The 22,729-nt window shown below is 45.6% G+C and overlaps 2 protein-coding genes across 2 annotated transcripts in view; both read left to right on the top strand.

Moving 5' to 3' along the window:
* The window catches only part of LOC122687096 (ATP-binding cassette sub-family C member 4-like), an 860,243-nt gene that overhangs the window by 173,742 nt on the left and 663,772 nt on the right, over positions 1-22,729 (top strand). The gene's annotated exons all lie outside the window — the stretch shown is intronic.
* The window catches only part of LOC122687106 (ATP-binding cassette sub-family C member 4-like), a 132,467-nt gene continuing 117,131 nt past the window's right edge, over positions 7,394-22,729 (top strand). Inside the window, 3 exon segments of the mRNA XM_043892545.1 lie at positions 7,394-7,464; positions 17,273-17,383; positions 17,937-18,057. Coding sequence (XP_043748480.1) covers positions 7,394-7,464; positions 17,273-17,383; positions 17,937-18,057 — 303 coding nt within the window.

A 22,729-nucleotide genomic window follows, 5' to 3' on the forward strand; every position in this document is an offset into this window, starting at 1 on the left:
CTCCTGAAGTTACTGCCGAGCTGCTCATCCTGTTACAGTTCCCAGGGTTTCCCTCCCAGCAAGCTCATAGGGTTGTGCTGAACTAGCACACACTGAGGCTATAAAGAACTGTACCTGGATGAGGAAACAGAGTAAACAGTGATTCTTCAGGAGCAGGAGTGTGCGTTTCTGTGTGCAGGGTGTAGAGGAGGTGCTCATAAGTTTGTGCTGACCTAAGGCGGGGCTCCTGTGAAACCTCCAGGGAAAACTGTGCCCCACTGGTGGCCACACTGTCCAGGTGAGCAGTGTGCAAAGACCGTGGAAAGAGGGGCCAGGAAGGCCTCACATGGGGCAAAAGGGGTCACAGGCCCCCACCTCACCCACCTTATCTACACCTTATACACAGAAATGCACACTCCTGCTCCTGCAGAATCACTGTATCAGTTTACTCAGTTTCCTCAACCAGGTACAGTTCTTTATATCGTCAGTATGGCAAAGGCCAGGGGTTTGTAAACTTGGCTACAGGGGAGTTGTTTGAAATCCCAGTGCTGAAGCCTCATCTCAGTTAAATGAGAATCTTGGGGGAGGGGAGGCAGGAGTCAACACTTTTTAAAACCCCACAGATGATTCCACCCTGCAGCCAAGTGAGAACCGTTGTTGAAGGCAAAAGATCTCGTGTCTTCCCAAATGGCAGCTGCTTTCATTGCTAGAAAGTGTGAACAAGTGTAAGTTGCTCAGTTGTGTCTGACTGTTTGTGACTCCACAAACTATATAGCCCACCAGAATTCCATGGACTTCTCCAGGGAAGAATACTGGAGTGGGAGGCCATTCCCTTCTCCAGGGAATCTTCTCAACTCACAGATTGAACCTGGGTCTCCTCCATTGCAGGCAGATTCTTTACCATCTGAGCCACCAGGAAAACCAAAGATGGCTTGACTTCTTCCTATTTTGTTACCGACCCTCCCCAGTCAGACCCCAAAGGCCAAAGGGTTCCTTCTGCCAGGTGTGTGTGTGCTCACTCAGTAATGTCTGACTCTTTGCAACCCCATGGACTGCAGCCCTCCAGGCTCCTCTATCAGTGGGATTTCCAGACAAGAATAGTGGAGCGGGCTGCCAATTTCAGCTCCAGGGGATCTGCCTGACCCAGGATCAATGCGAGTCTCCTGCACTGGCACCGCTAAGCCACCTGGGAAGCCCCTCTGTCAGATATGGCTTGTGTCCATAGAATGTGCTATAGGACAGGGTTTCTCCTAAAAGCACCCCTGGGACTGCTGTGTGTGATTCCTGTCAGCTGGGGGATGGGTGGGTTCTCACAGGACAGGCTCAGCTGTGCTGCCCGTGGCTCCAGATCATAGTGCTGGGCCAGCATCTCTGCACACGGCCCCCTGGCCGCCCTCTTGAATCACAGGTCCGGGCGCAGAGACTCTGCACACGGCCCTCAGAGCTGAGGTGTCGGCACAGCCATTTCACACGAAGTACCGAAGTACCAGTTGCGAGGCTTCTGCATGAGGCACCCTGTGAGCAAGTGAAACAAGACTCAGCACAAAGGGAGAGATAAAAGGGAAACTTCACTTCATTATCCAGATTCTGACTTTACTCACAGGGAATGGTTGATCGGCTTTATCAGTGACTGTTCCTTCACAGCCCAGCCTCCCTGAATATTAAGGGACCCAGCTTACCTTTAATGACTGTTTCCTTTGTTACCTTTGGAGATAATCTTGATGAAGAGAAAGAGACAAATTTCTCTTCTATGTGCGAAAATCCAAAAGGGAAGCTATTGATATAATCAGTTTTGTTTTTTTACCCATAAGGTAACTCCCTCTTGGCTGGGGCTTGATGTTGCTTCTGTAATAAGTGGGAGTCTGTGGTGCCCTTCATTTGAGGAAGACAACCTGGTATTGGTTAAATGGGAAAGGGAAGGGCCTATTCATCAGGATACACAGAGAACCAGGTCTGGACTCCTAGATGAGAGGCTGACACAGCCTCATCACCCTGGAAACAGTGTTTCTATGATTGTGAGACAGGAAGGAAGGGGGCACAGATATTGAGAAAAACAGGATCCCACAAAAACTGGCTTGAACCAGCTAAAATCAAGATGGCATTGAGTATGGTGTGACCTCTGACCTCTAATTTATTACACCTTCATTATAACACTAAAATTCACTCCTGTCTCACCATGACAGCTGCTGTGATAGTTCCAAGGCTGACCATAGAAAGCCAAAAGTGATACCGAAGAGGCGGGTCTGGCTTCTTGTGCTCAAAAGCCAATAAAGAGGCCAGGTTGGTAGAAAGGAACATTTACTTTATTTTGGATGCCATATGTGGTGGGGGGGTGGGTGGTCACCTGTCCAAAGGCTGACTGCCCACTCCCTTGAGAATGAATGGACAAGAGCTTTTATAGACAGAGGGAGAGGGTAACGTGCAGAAACAGCAGAGTCAGCGCTGACAGTCATCTTGAGATTGGTCACTGGTAGTCTGACCAGCTTCATCTTGATTGTTTTAAGTATAGTTACTCTTCAGTTCCAGGGTTGGTTTATTCCCATTTCTCAGGGTCCATTCTCAGAACTGTGGCAGCTTATGTCATGGCTACAGTCTGATCATCATGTATTTCTTTTACCTGGAGGGGTTTTCAGTACCTATAAGACAGCTCACAGAATACAGTTCAGAATATTATCTATAGCCCTTGGGAAGGAATTAAGAGGTCCTTGACTACAAGGAGATCCAACTAGTCCGTCCTAAAGGAGATCAGTCCTGGGTGTTCATTGGAAGGACTGCTGAAGCTGAAACTCCAATACTTTGGCCACTTCATGAAAAGAGTTGACTCATTGGAAAAGACCTTGATGCTGGGAGGGGTTGGGGGCAGAAGGAGAAGGGGATGACAGAGGATGAGACGGCTGGATGGCATCACCAACTCGATGGACATGAGTTTGGGTAAATTCCGGGAGTTGGTGATGGACAGGGAGACCTCGCGTGCTGCGATTCATGGGGTTGCAAAGAGTCGGACACAACTGAGTGACTGAACTGAACTGAACTGACTATGCTTAATGACTATATTATTATTATTTGGTCTCCTTTAACTGTTTTTCTTTGTATCTGCATGTTTGCACTTCTGGGATTAAACTTATTCTTTTACTAAAGATTTTCAACAGACAAAAGGCAGGCAAGGACCATAGGGTCCTGCTCCATTTCAAAAGTGTGTAGTGGTTCAGTTCTTGAAAATCCCTGCCCCTTCCCTGGAATAGCAAGAACATTCGTTCCGCTTATTATCGTATGAAATTACCCAGCCATGACAACTAACACCCAGGGTCCTCTCACCTTTTGAGAGGGTCCATATTTTGACTATGGAGTGTGTGTCTCCCTGAATAAATCCATTTTCATTCTACTTCAGCTCTCTCTTCAACTCTCTCCCACAGGAAGCCAAAGACCCTCACTTGGGAGCTGGTCCCTGGTACACCCACATCTCCCAAGATGAGATATTTCCTTCTCCTGCATCACTTGTAATGTGGAGGAAGAAGAATAGGGACTATAAATCTAACCTGATTATAAAGCAGATGATCTAGTTTTAGGAAGAGTTCTTATTTATCTTCCTGGTGTTGTTTCTTAAACTTTACCAAAGTCTGGTTTCCACTTTTCTGGGTAAATGTTTTTTAAAATGTATTCTGTTTTTAAAATCAACTCTGCTGTGGGATTTTAAAGGAAGGATGTAACTGAGTTCTCATCTGCTCCCCAGATGGACGGCACATGCTTCATCACCCTCTATGGCATTCTCTCATCCTGGTTCACAGACTCTGTAAGCCTGCTACCTCCCCCTTTCTGAATTTTCCAGACCCCAAGTGGGAAATCAGGTTTTTCTATTTTACTTGTAAGACAAGATGATGGTATGGGAGGCTCCTCTGCAAAGCAGCCAACTCACCTGGCTTCTAGCAGGAGGTAAGGAACCAGCTGTACCTGGGGGGGTGGGTGTTCTGTCATATCCTGTATCCCCCTACTTTGCCCTTGCCTGGGAGGTTGAGGATGGTGACCACTGGGGACAGGGGTCGCCAACTCTCTACCTCTTGTCCCCAGACCTTTGCTCTCCTCTGACGGGTTTCAATCTCTCTTCTCTGGAGGAAAATTTGGTTGGTTAAGTTTTCTTGCAAACTGTGCTCTTTATGCGAGCACCAGTAGTCTTTAAGCTATAACCTCAGGGATTCCATTTTCATTCCTTTAGCACAAGCATTCATACCATATCAAGGACAATTAATATAATATTCTGATAAAATATCTTGCTATAATAACCTCCACTTACTGAACAGCCCTTCTCCATCAGAAATTACAACAAGCACTTGCACATAAACAATAACTCCATGAGATAGTTATTACTTTTGTTTTTTAATTTTGGCTTTGTTGGGGCTTTGTTGTGGCACTCAGGACCTACATTGTATCATGCGAGATCTTTCATTGTGGTGCATGGACTTATATGGAGCGGGCAGGCTCAATAGTTTCGGTGCTCAGGCTTAGTTGCTCTGCTGACATGTGGGCTCTGAGTTCCCTGACCAGGGATTGAAACCAACTCCCCTGCGTTGCAAGGCAGATTCTTAACCACTGGACTACCGGGGAAGTCCCAGATATTACTTTTTAATACCCATTTTACAGACGAGAAACTGAGTTCAGAGAACATGTGTCACTCAGCTAGAGGTGAAAGAGTCACCCCTGTTAGGAGGTGCCCTTCCTTATTTATCTGACACAGCTTCTGGGAACCTAAGAGTTTCCAGTTTTGGGAAGAACCAGGTATAAAGAAAAGACACATGTTTTAATTCTACTTATAAAGTGTAATTTACCAAATTGTTGTAAGTCATCATTAGCTTGAGGGAAAGGATTTTTTCATGTTAGGAAAAACTTAACTTAAATCACTAATATTTTAGACAAAAAAAATAAAATTTATAAGCATATTCTCCAGTTCACTCAGCAACTAGTCCTTTTTGTTCATGGTTTTATGAAGGCATCAGGTTTTCCCTTGCTGCTGCTGCTGCTAAGTCGCTTCTGTCGTGTCCAACTCTGTGCGACCCCATAGACAGCAGCCTACCAAGCTCCGCTGTCCCTGGGATTCTCTAGGCAAGAACACTGGAGTAGGTTGCCATTTCCTTCTCCAATCAGGTTTTCCATTAGGACTCCATAATTTCTTACAAAGTTTAGCTTGTGGTTTGAAACTTATCAGAAATCTGTACTTGTCAAAAGTCCTTCCCATGAATCTTCTTAAAAATGAAGCACTTTTACAAACACATGAGTACAGCAACAACTGTGTGATGAAAGACTTCTTGCATACACATGCATGCCGTATAGGTTAATAAACTGTTTTTCTCTTGTTCATCTGTCTTACATCAGTTGAATTTCCCAGGTCCCAGTCAGAGGGCCTAGAAGGGTAAAAGGAAAAGGAATTTTCTCCTCCCTTACATGGTAAAATATACATAACACAAGTGAACTATTTTAACCATTTTTAAATGTACTATTGTGGGCATTGATTATATTCACATTGCTGTGGAGCCATCACCACAGTCCATCTCCAGAGCTTTTTCATGTTCCAACTGAAACTCTGTGTCCATTAAACACTCCCCACACTGCCCCTCCCCCCCCACTCCCCCCCCACCCCCAGCAAACACCATTCTACTTTGTGTTTCTCTGAATTTGACTAGTCTAGGCCCCTCATATAACTGGAATCACAGTATTTGTCTTTTGGTGACTCAGTACTTCTTGACACCGTGTATGTGCTAACCAATACTAACCAATTCTCCAACTCACCAGACATAACTGTGTCCTGCAATTTAAGTCAGTTCTGACACTATCTGCCTGGAGTTAGTGTTAGACCTCATCGTGGGTTAATGACTCAGTCCCACAAGACTGGCCCTTCTCTACTTCAGAGCCAGTCATGAGTTCAGGTGGTTACCTGTTCTTCTTATGAACTGATCATAAATCAGAGTTCCCATTACCCCCTCCTTGGGTTTGGGAGTGGCTTACAGCTCAGGAAAGCAATTTACTCAACTAGATCACTAGTTTATTATAAAAGGATTCAAGTCAGAAACAGCCAGATGGAAGCGATGCAGAGCAAGGTAGGGGGAGGGGAGGGGCTTCCAAGCCTCTCCAGGTGAGTCACCCTCCCAGCACCTGCACAGGTTCACCAGCTGGGAAGCTCTGTGAACCTCATCCTACTGGTTTTTTATTGAGGCTTCAAGAAACATACTTAGGCAAGGTTGATTAAAGCATTGACCATTGGTGGTTGAACCGTTTCCAGTCCCTCTTGTCCCTGGACATGGGCGGTGGGCTAAAACTGCCAAGCCTTTAATCAGGTGTTTGGTTTTTCTGACAGACAGATGCATTCACTAAAACTCAGGTGTAGTTGAAAGGGGCTTGTTACAATTATCAAGATATTTTTTCACTCTTAGAGCACCTAAGGGTTTTAAAAGTTGAGCCAGCAACAGCATGAAGACTAAATAAGTATTCTAAGTCACAACATAACAGTCTTCAAGGTTCATCCACGCTACAATACGTGTCAGAATTCCCTTCGTTTTTAAGGGTCAGTGATACTCCACTGTATATTTATACCACACTTTGTTTATTCATTCCAGAAATAATACTTTTGAATGCACTTATTTTCTTCATATATATTCATATGGGCTTCATATATGGGAAAAAGGTTTGAAGTTCTTTATTTCCCTCTTGTACTGATACCCGCTTATTGGCTGATTTAAAATTTATTTATTTGAGGGATAAACAAAGTAAACCTTGACTTGCTTATGTACTTTTCTCTGTGTTTAGTTCACTGCTGAGTAAGTGTCCTTCATGCCAGGAGAAGAATGAGCTGTGGTCTTTCCTTTTCCCTCCTCTTATCAAAACAGGATTCCTCAGGGCCAGCCTAGCAGTAGGACAGACACTAGGGAGCCTGGGGCTGTCATCCAAGTAGCCTGGCAGCTTTGTGCCGGTCATAAGTTCTCACCTCCACTGGCCAGTACTGGCCACTAGCTCAGGGTATCTCGCGGTGGGGTGGGGTCTATCCCAGGAAGGACCCCCAGGGTCCTGCTGCATTCCAGTTGGAGATCTTCCCACAGCGCCCTTGTTTGGTCCTGATGAGGGCAGCGTGCCCGGAGGGCGGGCTGCTATCTCCTTCTGCCAGCTTTCTCCGGGTCTTCACCACAGCTGAGGGGCGTTTCTGCAGCAGCCTGCCCCTCCCTCTCCACCTTCTGGTTGGGGGTCCGGGCTCAGAGCACGCCCTCGTGTAGAGTTTGCAGCCCAGTGCGGGGCGCCTGGGGTCCTGCTCCCCGCGCCGTGAGGTTCCCCCACCGCCTCCATCAGCTGCGCCTGCGGCCTCACCTCACATCTGCGTGTGGCCCCGGCTGCCCCCACCCCACGCCCCCGGCCCGTGCGGGTCCAGGCTGGCAAGATGCAGCCGGTGTCCCTGGAGGAGAAGCCCAACCCGCCGCAGAAGGCGAACGTCTGCTCCCGGCTGTTCTGGTGAGCCCCGCCTGGGCTGAGACACGCCGCCGCCTCAGGGCCAGTGCCTGACGCTGCTGACCACTCTCAGGGGCTGAGGGTCGAGGGTCAGGGCGAGGGAGCGCTTTCCGATGGCTGCTTGTAGCAGGTGGGGTCTCCCCACGCCGGCCGCGGGGTTCCCTGTCTGCGCCATCTGGGTGAAGGGGTAGCAGGAACGGGAAGAGGGACCTGGTCACGGGGCGCAGGGTCTCCCTGCCTTGCAGCTCGCTGCCCCGTCAGCTTCCTTAGTCCCGGGGGAGCAGGAGGGGCAGCGGGAGCAGCAGGCAGGGAGGCTGAGAACCCAGGCTGCCCAGAGGGGGTCACCGCCAAAGGGAGAAGGACCGGACCCCAGACATCCATCCTTAGCCGGCTTCCCCAGGACAGCTCCGGATTCGTTGTTCTGAAATAATTCGCACCCTTTCCCGGCTAAATGGACAGCCCTGAACAACTTTCTTTATCTAATTAGTGCTCTGCTCATGTTGCCATCTGCCAATAATGTCCCCAGCTTTCTCCATATTCTTGAGGTGACAGCTGAGTTCCAACCGCACCAGGCTCCCTTGTCACTGTGTCTATGACCATGTCTCCCTTGCTCCCTCTGTGTGCATCTCTCACTACATTCCAGTAGCTAGTTGTGACAGATTTCATGTGTGTAAAAAAACAGTTTTTAAAAAATGACCGGGGACATGATTCTTGAACCCATTTTGCTTTTATCTGGGAAAAATTGAGAGGACTGGAAGATGTATTTGACCAGCCCCTTTTCTTACTGTGAATCTCTACTTCCACTTTTGAGAGTCACGCTGGGGATGGGGTCCCTGAAGCCTGTGGGGTCTTATCTGCATCTCTAGCCTTTCCAGAAAATGTGCAGGGTCTTGATGCAGGTGATCCTGCCCAGGAGTCCTCTGGTTCTGAAACCACTGAGGGGCCCTGAGCTGGGAGGAAACACACAGGTGAAAAGCAGCTCAGAGAGGTGAAGCTCTTAACTGAAGTTTTCCATCTAGTAGTTGGGACCACTAACTAGGTGGGCCGGAACCTTTGGGTTCAATCACACTTGAGTGATTATCATATCTTTTGTTTCTGGACCTGAAACCATCCATCTTTTCCACAAATTCTGATATTTCCTTTTCTTCACATGGGAGGTCCTTGGGGATTCCCAGGAAACAGAAGCTTCTGTGCTTGTTCTGATGGTGGTGTATTCAGTGTGTGTAACTACATCTCTTGGCCATTTGGTGGCCCTTAAGGAAAGAGGGCCAAGAAGAGAAAATATGGGTGTATGCTTCCTTGTTGGCTGAGTGGTAAAGAATCCACCTGCCATAGCAGAAGACCAGGAGATGTGGGTTTGTTCCCTTGGTGGGGAAGATCCTCTGGAGTAGGGAATGGCAACCCACACCAGTATTCTTGTCTGGGAAATCCCATGAATAGAGGAACCTGGCGGGCTACAGTCCATGGTGTTGCAAAAGAGTTGGGCATGACTTAGTGACTAAACAACAACCACAATAAATAATAACAAAGTAGAGACACCTCCCTTTAACTTCAGACAGGGCAAGGGACTCTTCAGGGCAAGGCATGCTCTATTTGTGGATTTTCAAAATGTGTGTGCATGGAAATGGGAATGTGAGGACTTCTTATTGCTTTGGGTAGGCACCCATTTCCAATTTTTCTGCTGAAATGGAAGGAGCTATTACCTCTTATTTAACATGTGAAGTCCCTGAAGCAGAGAGATTGAGTAACTTTTTTAAACACTTTTTATTTTATAAACTTGTGGCTCAGCTGGTAAAGAACCTGCCTGCAACGTGGGAAACCAGGGTTCGATCCCTGGGTTGGGAAGATTCCCTTGGAGAAGGGAAAGGTTACCCACTCCAATATTCTGACCTGGAGAATTCCACGGACTATATAATCCATGGAGTCGCAAAGAGTCAGATACGACTGAATGACTGTCATTTTCATAGCCGATTTACAATGTTGTTATAGTTTCAGGTGGACAGGAAAGGGATTCAGCCATATATAAACGTATATCCATTCTGCCCCAGATTCCAAGAGGTTGACCAGGTTGCCTACCAACACACAGCTACTAGTAAGAGTTGGATCCCAAACCAGGCAGTCTGGCTTCCTAGCCTGTGTTGTTGTGGATGTAACTGCAGTACTGAGCTGCTTCTGTTGAGATTCTTGTTCTTAAATGGAGGGAGAAGGTGATTCCAAATACACCTTTGGTCTTGTAGGTGGAGTTTCTCAAGGGAAGTTCTTAAAGATCTTGTTGTTGGAGATGATGCACGTGAAACGTCTCTATTATCAAGCTTTGGGCGGCTGTTCTCAAATATGGCTTTCAGACTTGCAGCATCCTCCTCACCTGGGAGCTTGTTAGAAATGCACATCACCACCCCCCTCCCACCCCTGCCCCATGCTCCTTCTAGACCAGTTCTGTAAAGTTAGAAACCCTGGGGATGGGTTTCTCCAGGAGATTCTGATGGAAGGTAGAGGCTGGTTTCTGCTTTAAGCCACTCCTCCCATTGGCATTGTTCCTTCAGTGTTAACTTTTAAAAAGGGATCCAGACTTTGTGAAGTTAATTGGTGACCACAATTGCCATCCTGTATGTAAAGTCTGAGGTACCCTCGTGATTTCCTCATGTCCCCTACTCACTGTCCTGGGAAATTGAAATGAGCACAGGCAGGAAGTGCTGCCCAGAGACAAGGCCAACCTTGTGGAGAAAAACTGAGTTTTCATCTTCTCATTGGGTGTTGCTTTTCTTACATTTCATCTGCTTTCTCAACTTGTAAATGATGCCAATAACTAGCTTATTGTCTTTATACAAATGACCTCAGTGGGGTTTTAGTGTTTTCATAGCACAGGTAGGACTTAGAGTCTATGAGAAGGCATACATTATGGCTATTGGTAATGTGAATTTTAAAAAAGAATATATATTTTTCTATTTCTATAAAAAACTTTATGGAAGAAGAAGGGCTTCCCAGGTGGCCCAGACGTAAAGAACCCACCTGCCAATGTGGAGACACAGAGACATGGGTTTGAGCCCTGTGTCAGGAAGATCCTCTGGTGTAAGAAATGACAACCCACTCCAATACTGTTGGCTGGAGAATCCCATGGTGGGCTACTCTGCAAAGAGTCAGACATGACTGAGCACATAGAAAAAGAAGAAGAAAGGAACAAGGATTTTTTTTTCTTTTTTTTAACCAGGTATACTTGCTGATATTTTGGTTATTTCTTAGTCTTTCCCCTAGAAATTTTTGTGCATATTTGCACATGCACAGTTGTTTTTTTAATCGAAATTATAACTCATGGTTTTTTAGCATTAATTTTTATTGTAGCGTAGTTGCTTAACAATGTTGTGTTATGCACACTTTTCTATAACATTGAATATCTTTGGATCCTAATTCCTTCTTAATTTTCTATGGTTAATGTTTATTTATAGCATTAAATAATGTTCAAAATGTGGCATTTATTTTTTAAACTTTTTATTTTGTATACGAGTATATCCAACTGACAATGTGATAGTTTCAGGTGGACAACAAAGAAACTCAGCTGTACATAAACATGTATCCATTCTCCCACAAACCCCCCTCCCATCGAGTCTGGCACATAACATTGAGCAGAGTTCCCTGTGTGATACAGTGGGTCCTTGTTGGTTATCCATCCTGAATACAGCAGTGTGTCCATGTTCCTACTAAACTCCCTAACTATCCCTTTCCCCCATCACTCTCCCTGGCAACCGCAAGTTCATTCTCTAAATCTGTGAATCTGTTTCTGTCAAAATGTGGTATTTAATTGAAATTTATGCAGTCTTTCACTTTTGTTTAACACAGTTTATTGCTAATTAGGATATGATGCATATCTATGACCATATATTTTGGTGCATCTGTTCTTTTTCCAAATTCCCAGAAGTTGAGTAATTAGTGAAAGGCTGAATGGTTTTCCATTAGGTTCAGATCAATTTGCCCTCTTAACAGCTGTTTGTGAGCTTATTTCCTTGTCACCTTTGAGTACCTGAATTACGTTTTTTTCCTGGGCCTAAAGTTAAAAATAATTCAAAGAGTTTTAATTTGAATTTATTTGATTTATGTGTGCTCAGTCACCTGTTCCAGTTTGACTGTTTGCAACCCCATGGACTGTAGCCTGTCAGGTTCCTCTGTCCACGGGATTCCCCAGGCAAGAATACTGGAGTGGGTTGCGGTTTGATTTGTAGAGATGGAAGATTTTTTATGTCTATTGACCATTTATTTGTGTTTCTTCAAATGTCTGTTAGTAGAGTATTTTTCCTATAGAACATTTATAGTTTTGAAATAACTTGTAATTGTGCATATGATACTTTTTCAGATTTTAATTTGTTCTTTAGAGGTTTTAAATTATATATCATTAATTAAAATCGAGCTTTTCTTTTTGATTTCTCTTGTTGCTTTTGTAGTATGTGTTTTAAAAATCCTAACATCATCTAAATCTCTGTGTTTAATTTTAACTTTTTTCTTACTTTAACAGTAAAGGCAGCTATAATTTTTTTAGTTTTTGATGTAAGATAGGCCCCATTTTTTTCTAAAACAGCCCATTTTCCCATTATGGTTTATTGAATAATTCTTCTTCCCCATTATTGGAAATCAGTGGCCTAGTTTATGAACTGTGTCCCTCTGGGGACTGGACTGTCCAGTCTGCTGAGACTCTCCCTGGCCATGTCCCTGCTGTCCTCACTGCAGCCTCTGGGGTGAGCTCTGGTTTCTCTCCACCCTCATCCCAGAGCCCAGCAGGCTGGGGGTGAGTGCAGGACCTGTCCCAGGGATGAGGTGGAGCCGGGTCTTGGACCAGATGCACTTGACCCTTCAGGGAATGATTACATCCTTGCTCTGCTGACACTGGCCGCCGCTCAGTGAACTGTCCCCTTGCAGAGTGAGTGCGGATGTGGAAACTGTCACTGGTGTCAAGGCAGACTCTCCAGAGACTCTTGTCAGAGAAGCTGATGACTTGAGGGGTATGTGGACTGGCTGAGTGCTGAGATGGTTTAGGGAGGTTGATCCTGTAAGGCCCTTAGTAACTATCGATTGTGAATATATAGAAATGTTAAATTTCAAACTAGGATTCTTTGCTCCATTTTCAGAATACCACTTGTTATTCTTCATTAACAGTCAGAAATCCACATGTTGGAGAAGGAGGCTGGGTGAGCTCTACAGGGCTGTTTCTCTGGCCTTGACGTGTTCTCAATAATGTTTAGTTTGATGAGTTTTGATAATTTTATACAATATCCACAGCTTCAAGCAAGAGGTAGAACATCCCAAAGGTATATTCAAATTTACTGGTGTGTCCTTATGGCAAAATAAACTTCCTAACAAATTAAAGTTTATCACCCGTAGTTTATTCTTGATTTTTTTGGTCTTTATAGTTCTGCATCTGATCAGCCTGAGACAAGTGTCCTTTCAGATGTGTCAAGTGGATAATTTGCCTTTCGGAGTCTTCCATGGGTCCCCCAGTCATGTTGATCCCCTTCCTTCTGTTGACCTGAACAAATAGAGTGTCATATATTTCTCCAGCAAAAATGGGCTTATTCAGAATCAGCAGAGAATTGCAGTTTGAGGTCTGCATTTGTGGAGAGCCAAATTTAAGTCCCCAAAGTTCCAGGGCTGGAGAGCACTTTTATAGAGGGGAAGAAGTTGGGAAGGCTCTTTCAGAGTCCATGGCTTTTCATTGCCTGTGTCCTTGCCAGGAAAGGAGAGAAGTCTTTCCTCTTCCTGTTGGGCACTGATGTTTTTATAACCTCATGTATCAAACTTTCAGAGGCTCTCTACTGGGGACCACATGGGATTACTCGAGCACTCTGTGGTGGTGATGACTGCTGTTTGTCTGGGGGGACTTTGTCCTGTTCAGAGCATCACTGACCCTCTCAGCATCCCAGGGAGGTGTTCTCTTCAGGTGTTCTCCCCACTTTCCCAAGGTCACTACTGAGAGGTTCTGTGGCTTGTTCACGATCATATAACAAGGAAGTGGCAAAGTCTAGATTCTAACACAGGAAGACTTCCAAATGAGGCACATCAGGTACCATTTTTGTTTCTGATTAAATTTTTTAAAATTGTGGGAAATGCACACAACATAAAATTTATAGTCTTGACCATTTTTAAGCATGCAGTTCAGTATTGTTAAGTCTATTCATATTATTGTGCAGCCAATTTCCAGAACTCTTTTCATCCTGTACTGCTGCTGCTGCTGCTAAGTCACTTCAGTCGTGTCTGACTCTGTGTGACCCCATAGATGGCAGCCCACCAGGCTCCCCTGTCCCTGGGATTCTCCAGGCAAGAACACTGGAGTGGGTTGCCATTTCCTTCTCCAAAGCATTAAAGTGAAAAGTGAAAGTGAAGTCGCTCAGTCATGTTCGACTCTTTGAGACCCCATGGACTATTAGCCTACCAGGCTCCTCCATCCATGGGATTTTCCAGGCAAGAGTACTGGAGAGGGTTGCCATTGCCTTCTCCGCATCCTGTACTAGTGTGCTATTAAAACACTAACTGCCCGGTTCCATTGTCCCCAGGCCCTGGCAACCCCAGGGCCACTTTATTTCTCTTTGAATTTGACTTCTCTGAGGACTTCATGTAAATCAAATAAAAAAATCTTTGTCCTTTGTGATACACCATTTTACAATCCCACTGTCAGTGTGCAGATTTCCAGTTTCTCTACATCCTTGCCAACACTATTTCTTCTTCTTTTTTTTTTCCATAGTAGCCCTCCTAATATGCATGAGCTGATGTCTCATTGTGGTTTTCATTTGCATTTCCCTCATGATTAGTGATGCTGAGCATCTTTTCCTCTTCAAGCAGAATTTTAAACAGGGTCTTTTATGGGCTTCCCTTGTAGCTCAGATGGTAAAAAATCTGTCTGTAATGCAGGAGAACCTGGTTCAGTCCCTAGGTCAGAAAGATCCCCTGGAGAAGGGAATGGCTACCCACTCCAGTATTCTTGCCTGGAGAATTCTGTGGACAGACCACGGGGTCACGAAGAGTCGGACACAACTGAGTGACTAACGCTTTCACTTTGGTGGCAGGGTGTCATCATCTGGGTAAGTCCCAGTGCTGATTCCCTGAGCATTTTCTGTAGAGGACAAGTGTGGAATAAATCACCCAACATGTTTCAAACCTGCTTAGTGGTAAAGCTCCTAGATGTGCACCATTGTTTTGGAAGGAAACTGAGACCTAGAGATGTTAAAGGTCGTAGAACTGCTGAACTGGAGTGGAGACGTTGGAGCAGAGGACAGCTGTGGCCCTAGGTGCTCAGCACCACTGCTGGGACTAGAGTCCAGTCTTCTGACTGCTGGACCAGGGTTCTTTAGAGGTGCCAAGGTACCCAGATTAGCAAAATCTGAAGTTTAGTCTTATTGCTTCTTTAATGAGTCATGGATATTTATACATTCAATAAATATTTCTTGAGCATCTGTACCCATGTTGTCCTAGGAATAACAGGATAAAAGAAATGTGATCTCTGTTGTTGTGGTTATTCAGTTGCTCAGTCGTGTCCGGCTCTTTGCGACCCCATGGACCAGCACACCAGGCTTCCTTGTCCTTTACGGTCTCCCGGAGTTTGCTCAAACTCATGTCCATTGAGTCAGTGATGTTATCTAACCATCTCATCTTCTGCTGTCCTCTTCTCCTTTTGCCTTCAACCTTTCCCAGCATCCTGGTCTTTTCCAATCAGTCAGCTCTTTGCTTCAGGTCGGCTGAAGTATTGGAGCTTCAGCATCAGGCCTTCCAATGAATATTCAGGGTTGATTTCCTTTAGGACTAATTGGTTTGATCTCTATCCATGGGTTATTATGGTCTGGTCTTGGAAATTTCCTTACCCTGGCAAAATCAGTAAAATGGTGTTTACCTATGGGCTGTCTCTGCATGCTAACTATTATCATCTAAATAATGCATGATTGATCTGAATAGATTTTTTGGCGAGATCATCTGTACAGTTACTGTTTTTTCCCCTTTATAATAAATAATTACAGAGCAATAAGTTGAGATTATGTAAATATCATCTTCTGCTTCAAACTTTCAACCAGTTTTTAATTTCTATTGATGATTTTCTTGACTTGATTGTTCCTTTTTAATTTTTTTTTAATTATTAAACATTTTTATTGTGCAGACTTATAACTTTACAGGACTAGCAGAATAAAAAAGTGTAAAATATCAGTAAGCATATAAATTTCAGCAGTCCTTTGGACCAGCACTTGATTTGCACAAGGGACTAAGCATCTATCTAGAACAGACATGTCTTAGAATACACAGTTTATAGATTGAATCACAAAACAATTTCCCAAGTGATTTTCCTCATATAAAGGTAAATATCTTGCACTTAAAAATTATTCAGTATAGTACATTTTCAGTTATATACACAGCTTAAAATAAGTGATTACTCCTCTTATGTTTGTTTGCATTTGTTTGCAAGAGCTTTCCTTTCTCTCCTATTTATGTAGCACCACAGATTCATGGATTCTTTCATTATTTACTGGGTTAAGGTTCATTGCCATTTATTTGTTTTGATGTTCAAAGTATCCCAGATTTTTCTAGCAAGAGCCATTCAAGCTTCTCTGTTCTTCCTACACATCCTCATGATTCCTTATTTTATGGCACAAGATGTCCCAGACCCATCTTGAGTTTCTCTGCCTGTTGGTCTTAGCCTGTAGACAGTGAGGTTTTTGCCAGGATTGCCTGGGGCTCTGCTCACCAGGGCTCATACTAGATATGAGCAGCCCCCACAGAAATTCTCCTTTTGTAGTCAGTGCTGTGGCTGGACCGGCCCTTGTGGTTCTTAGGATTGTGAGACATGTCTCAGCAACAACCATCAGGGAACTTTGAAATGCCAAGGTATATCACTCACATGTCCTGGAGGGTACAAGGCACCCCTGGGGTGACACAGCGAGATCCTGGGTAGAGAGAGAGCGCTCATGAGCAAGCTTGGACTTGGGGTTCCACCTTTTTGAGGTTGAGGGTGGGATGTCTAGGATTTTAAAGTTTCACTCTTTATTGGCGAATTTAAAAAATAAGAGTGGGAATTAAAGTGCAGGAAGGGAGAATTGAACAGTCAGTGAGATGGTCTGTTATCAGGTCAACCAGAGCTTTCTAAAAGTGGGAACTTCACGGGTGGGGTGGCCTGGCTTTTTATCTCGTTGTGTAGCTGTCATGTGTTCACCAAAAATGGATGTCTTTGACATGGATGTCTCCAAAGCTTCATGTCAGGCACTTATATTACAGTGTAAAAAAAAAAAAAAAAAGAATTATCACATGCTGACACACACTGCCCCAATTTTGGAACCAGCCATTTCTTAGTTGGTTCCTTTTAGGGAAGAAGGTATTAAAAGCCAAGGTCTGGGTGAAGGAGGCCAAAGGTCACAAACTTCCACTATAAAATGAGTCAGTTATGGGGATGTAATGTGCAGTCTGGTGATTATAGTTAATCCTACTGTTCTGAATATTTGAAAGCTGATAAGAGACATTAATATTTCTTACAAGAGGAAAAAAATTGTGATTGTGTATATTACTCCAAACCCCAAGATCAGGGGGCTAGAATGCTACCAGTGTGTCATTGCTTCCAGGGCCTCTCAGAGTACAGAGTTAGGGACTGTGTGTATGTATGTGAGTGTGTAAACACTTATCGAATTATTCCCCCGTACCTCTATATATTTAAAATGTAGTTTTTTGTTTTTATTTAACAAAGCCATAAATGTAGGATTCTAATTAGAGATGTGTAATTTGGATGTACAATTGAGCATCTGAGCAGAGCAGAGAGAATTTGGATATATGTCACTGTCCTTTTAATTTTTAGCAGGTGGCTAAACCCCTTGTTTAAAATTGGTCATGAACAGAAATTAACACAAGATGACATGTACTTGGTGCTTCCAGAAGATCGCTCCCAGCACCTTGGAGAAGAGCTGCAAGGGTGAGCACAGGCAGCAGGGAGGAGAGGAGGGAGAGTGAGAATTTCCACGTGGGGCTAAAGTTGTGTGTGGGGGGCTTTGCCTTCCTCTGGGTTCTTCTGAGCCTCCTCCCCTGGCACTGCACGCACACCCCCTCAGACTGGCCCTGGGCTTAGCTGGGTCAGCCCAGCTAAGGGAGCTGGGGGAGCCCGTGTTCCCTGTGCATCTGTGGACATGAAGGGAGCCCACAGCCACGGCCCTGGAGGCCAAGCTCTGTCCCTGGAGGTGGGGTCCCTGGAGGAGGGAGGCTGCCCCCCTGAGTGGCTCATGACCTGTGAGTCCAGCAGAGCTTGGAAGGAACTTATTTCCAGAATTGGGACTTTTCCTCCTCAAAGCTTTTTGTTCTGGTGCTTCAGGGTCTGCACCGCTCATCTTTCAGGAGCCCTGAGCGCAGTTAGCCACCATCTACGGGGCCCCACAGAGCGCCCAGTAGTGAGGGCCCATCTCCCACTCAGCCCCTCCCCCGTTTCCCTGTGGTGAACACGCTGTTCTTCACTGTGCTGTTTCTCGTCGCAGGTACTGGGATCAGGAAGTTTTGAGAGCCAAGACACACAAACGGGAGCCTTCTTTAATGAAAGCAATCGTAAAGTGTTACTGGAAATCCTGTCTAGTTTTAGGAATATTTACATTTCTTGAGGTAAAAATTTTTACATACTGTGCGTTGCTTCTCAGTGTATGCAGATCAGTACTGAGATGGATGCAATGGTGGGGAGAGAGGACAGCGGTTTGTCACAGGATAAATCTCATCATGATGTAGCTCAGTGGTTGTGTTTATTTTTAGGATGGACAGATGCTTAAAGGACTGAGCCTCCAGGGGATTAGTACTAAGTTGGCCAAAAGTTCCTTCAGGTTTTCCGATAACAGCTTATGGGAAAGGATGGCACTGACAAGACAAGACATTTTATACCATATTAGGACATTTTTGGAGAAGGAAATGGCAACCCACTCCAGTGTTCTTTCCTGGAGAATCCCAGGGATGGTGGAGCCTGGTGGGCTGCCGTCTATGGGGTTGCACAGAGTCAGACATGACTGAAGCGACTTAGCAGCAGCAGGACATTTTTAGTGCTCAGTACTTGATATAAATGCTGAAAGTGATCCTTGAGAAAAAGATCCTACAACCTCAAGGAATATGAGCCTCCTGGTTTGGAGGAAGTAAATTTGGATCAGAGCCCAGTAACATAAGGCATTTTATAGGTGCTCCAGCAAGTAATTGTTAACTTGCCCAGGTCACATCTGATAAATGATTTCCTAAAAAGGGGTCCTCGCTTCTTCTGTTCTTGTGGAACAGAACTCTGGGCCCTGCATCTGGGCAGGAGCTGCCAGAGCTCCAAGAGCACACCCTTCCCTGAGCTGCACCCTCCCCGTGGGCCAGGTCACCCAGGCCAGAAACCCTGTGGGGAGGAGCTCCAGCTTCACCATGAATTCATGCACCCTCTATGCTGGTTTCTTTCCCTGGTTGTGGCAGCAGATTCCTGGTTGAAGGGGGTCCTGGTAGCCTGGCATTGGCAGAGGGTGGAGGAGGAGAAGTGCAGGGCAAACCAGAGGCAGAAAGCTGTGAGCTCAGTGACCTCCGTGACCCTGAAGATCCTGGGTCAAGATCCCCCGAGTGACACAGCCCACCTGGGGACACAGTGCCGGCAGCCCCCTGTTCTGGCTGACCTGCTGGAGGTCTGCTGCAGACCCCCCTGGGTGGCTTGTGCTCTCCGTGGCCCCTTAGCGCTGCCTTAGGGACACGGGTGGGCTGTGAGTGTGTGAGAGCAGGAGGATGGAAGATGCAGTTGCTGTGAACGGGGTGTTTTAGGTGGAGAAGGTGTGAGCTGTTGTCAGTCCATTGTGTTGGGGTGAGGTGGGTGGGCCAGGTGGTTCACAGGTGGGCGGCGTGGCTCTTGTTTAAAGGCTGTGCTGTACTGAAGGGCACTGCAGGCAGTGGGCAGCTGGGCAGGTGAAGTCCGCCCTACTCAACTGGAGAGACAGCGGATCTGTCAGCTCCCAGGGGACTGGGTGGTCTTGGGGGATGGAGTTCTCACTGATGTCAGGAGAGGATTGGCCATTGTGCCAGAGGGTGGACAGGTGTGTGGGGCAGAGTGCCGCCTTAGAGAGGGCACTGACCACTGAGATATTGTACTGCCTTGTGAAAGGTGGGGTGGAGTGTTGATTTCACAGTTTTCCAGCCCCAGTAACACTTCCTGCTGGGGATCCAGGATGGCCAGGCCTGGGGGCTGCATAAGGTGCAAGTGGTAGAGCCCTGGCCCTTCTTTCAGGAGGCTGGTTGTTGGGCGGTCATGGCAGAGAAGTGGGGAGTCGAGGACCTGGTAAATGTGGGGGCTCCTCTCAGTAGTAGTGCTACAAGTACTAGTGGCAGTAACAAGGGGTCGTGCTGAGTAGTACTGGTGGTGGCAGCCGCAGTACTATTAGTAGTGCAGCAATAGCAATAGTAAGTACTCGAAATAAGTTATGTATCAGGAGCTGCTGTGAGCACTTTATGTGTAATAACATTTTTATTCTTTTGGCTAACTCAACAAAGTTGTAGGTGTCCTATTACCCCCATTGTTGAAGAAAGGACTTTGAACCCAAGTGATTACATAGGTTGCGTGTAGTTACAGGGAGCTTAAAAGACAAAGTGTGGTTCCATTTCAGGCACTCTGACTTACAAGCCTGATCATCTCAATGACTAAGAGCTTGTCCAGGGTCAGGAAGGCTTGTATTTAGAGCTTTGTCTTCAGGGTCTCAGACACATGCATCCTAAACTTTGTTTCAGTTCAGTTCAGTTGCTCAGTCGTGTCTGACTCTTTGTGACCCCATGAATTGCAGCACGCCAGGCCTCCCTGTCCATCACCAACTCCCGGAGTTTACCCAAATTCATGTCCATCGAGTCGGTGATGCCATCCAGCCATCTCATCCTCTGTTGTCCCCTTCTCCTCCTGCCCCCAATTCCTCCCAGCATCAGGGTCTTTTCCAGAGTCAGCTCTTCACATCAGTTGACCAAAGTATTGGAGTTTCAGCTTCAGCATAAGTTCTTCCAATGAACACCCAGGACTGATCTCCTTCAGGATGGACTGGTTGAATCTCCTTGCAGTCCAAGGGACTCTCAAGAGTCTTCTCCAACACCACAGTTCAAAAGCATCAATTCTTCTGCGTTCAGCTTTCTTCACAGTCCAACTCTCACATCCATACATGACCACTGGAAAAACCATAGCCTTGGCTAGATGGACCTTTGTTGGCAAAGTAATGTCTCTGCTTTTTGACATGCTATCTAGGTTGGTCATAACTTTCCTTTCAAGGAATAAGCGTCTTTTAATTTCATGGCTGCAATCACCATGTGCAGTGGTTTTGTTTAAGGGTAATAAATATGATGCTAAGAACTTCCTGGAGCAGGAAGTCAGATTTGGGATCCTAATTGTGGGTAGATTTCAGGTGACCACGTCCCCCAGGGGCCAGATTTGACTAGGATGTTGATGCCAGCAACAACATCATGCTGTGGTCAGATAAACCAGGAGCCTTTTAAGAAGCCAGCTTCCCCTCATTACCATCCCTAAGTGGTGATAATTTTAGATAGTGGAAGATCTAAACTCTGGATTCTCTAAAACATGAACACATTTACTTTGTGATGTCCTGCCCTCTTTTAATTCCTCTGGTGGACAGGACGACTCATGGGTTACCCATGGTTTCCAGATCGTGCTGTGACCAACCAATCCTGGCAGTACCAGTAGGAAGAGGCAGGCAATACCAGTCCAGGGTGAGGATTCTGGGGTTAGGATTTCAAAGTGTGAAACCTCTGTTCTGTGAGAATTGAGGAGTGATCATAATGCTTGGAGAAGCCAGTACCAGGCTAACGTTCAACCTGGAGCACGTGCAGGTCACCCCTAATTAGAACAGAACAGCCAGCGAGTTCTCAGCACCCTGGCCCCTGTGTGCACACCCATGGGGACCTTGGGTGGGGAGAACAGGCCTCCGCCTGTCCAGGGCCCTCAGGGTGGAGAGGAGGTGCCTGAAGACTCTTCCTGGACCGGAGAGACAGAGACCACTCCCCAGGTCATCAGGGCTTCTCTCGGAGAGATGAGATCTCCACCTGCTGGTGTGTAAGTGGGGTGACCCCAGAGAACCAGAGTGGGTTCACCCAGTCCCTTCCCCTGAGAGGGGCGGAGTGACCAGGGTTTATGTCCTCTTCCCGAGAACCTTAGAAATGGCCTGGCCTTGTCTAATTACTGACCTTTGTCCAAGGCCACTTTTGCTGGTTGTCTCTGCTTTAGGTGGAGAATGTAGGAAGCACATATTTGTGTAAATCTTTGGAGCTCAACTGATGAGCAGGAAGTAACAGAATCCTCTGCGTCCCACAGTGGGCTTTATGCCTGGACTCAGGGCTTTGTGCCTTGACTCAGTCCCGGAGAGCTGAGCGGTCTTTGCATTTATTTCCCGACCTTTTCTTCCATGTGTACCTCACTCTGCTCCACCCAGGAGGCTGAGGAGTGGCTGCTTGTGGCAGAGGTACTGTGGGCTCAGAGCAACCGCTGAGGACCACACGGAAAGGGAGAGGAGGAGGGGGCACTGAGCCAAGCAGACAGAGACCTGCAGAGCAGACCTGCCCTGCTGATTCTGAGAGCATAGCATTAGCCATCAGATGTTAGTAATATCCACAGTGATTACCTTGAGACATATATGAGGGTGATGTTTTTCAATTCATTTTTAAAAAAAATCTGTGTTGTCTCATTGAAAAAAAAGTTTTAAAAATTTAAGTATGATTGACTTACAATATTAGTTTCAAGTGTATAGCGTAGTGACTCAGTATTTTTGTATTATTTTGATTATTTTGATAACTAAATATTATTTTGATTATTAAATGATCACCCTGATCAGTCTAGTTATCCTCTGTCACCATACAAATTTTTCCAATGTTATTGACTGTATTCCCTATGTTGTACATTACATTCCCATGACATTTATTTTATAATTGGTTTATGTCTCTTAATCTCCCTCACCTATTTCACTCATCCTCCAATCCCCCTCAATCCATTTTCTTTAAAAAAATCAAGGAAATAGATGACTCCTTTTTTAAAAGATTACTTTCTTAATGATGCAAAAATAAAAATCCAGCTTAGAAGTGAAACTTTTAATTACATTCCAGAAAAGTTGGCTTTTAGAAGTGACTTTTCTCAAGAGATCTCATTCTACCATAATGGCCTGTAAACATCAATGAGCTTTCTAATCCCTTTGTGCAACCAGCCTCTGCCATTAAGGATAGAATGCGTCTCTTCCCAGGACTCCTGTCTTTTGTGCATACTGTAGAAATCCTTGTTAATTTTTTGCTTTCT

The sequence above is a fragment of the Cervus elaphus genome, chromosome 30, assembly GCF_910594005.1.
Source record: "Cervus elaphus chromosome 30, mCerEla1.1, whole genome shotgun sequence".
Lineage (NCBI taxonomy): Eukaryota > Metazoa > Chordata > Mammalia > Artiodactyla > Cervidae > Cervus > Cervus elaphus.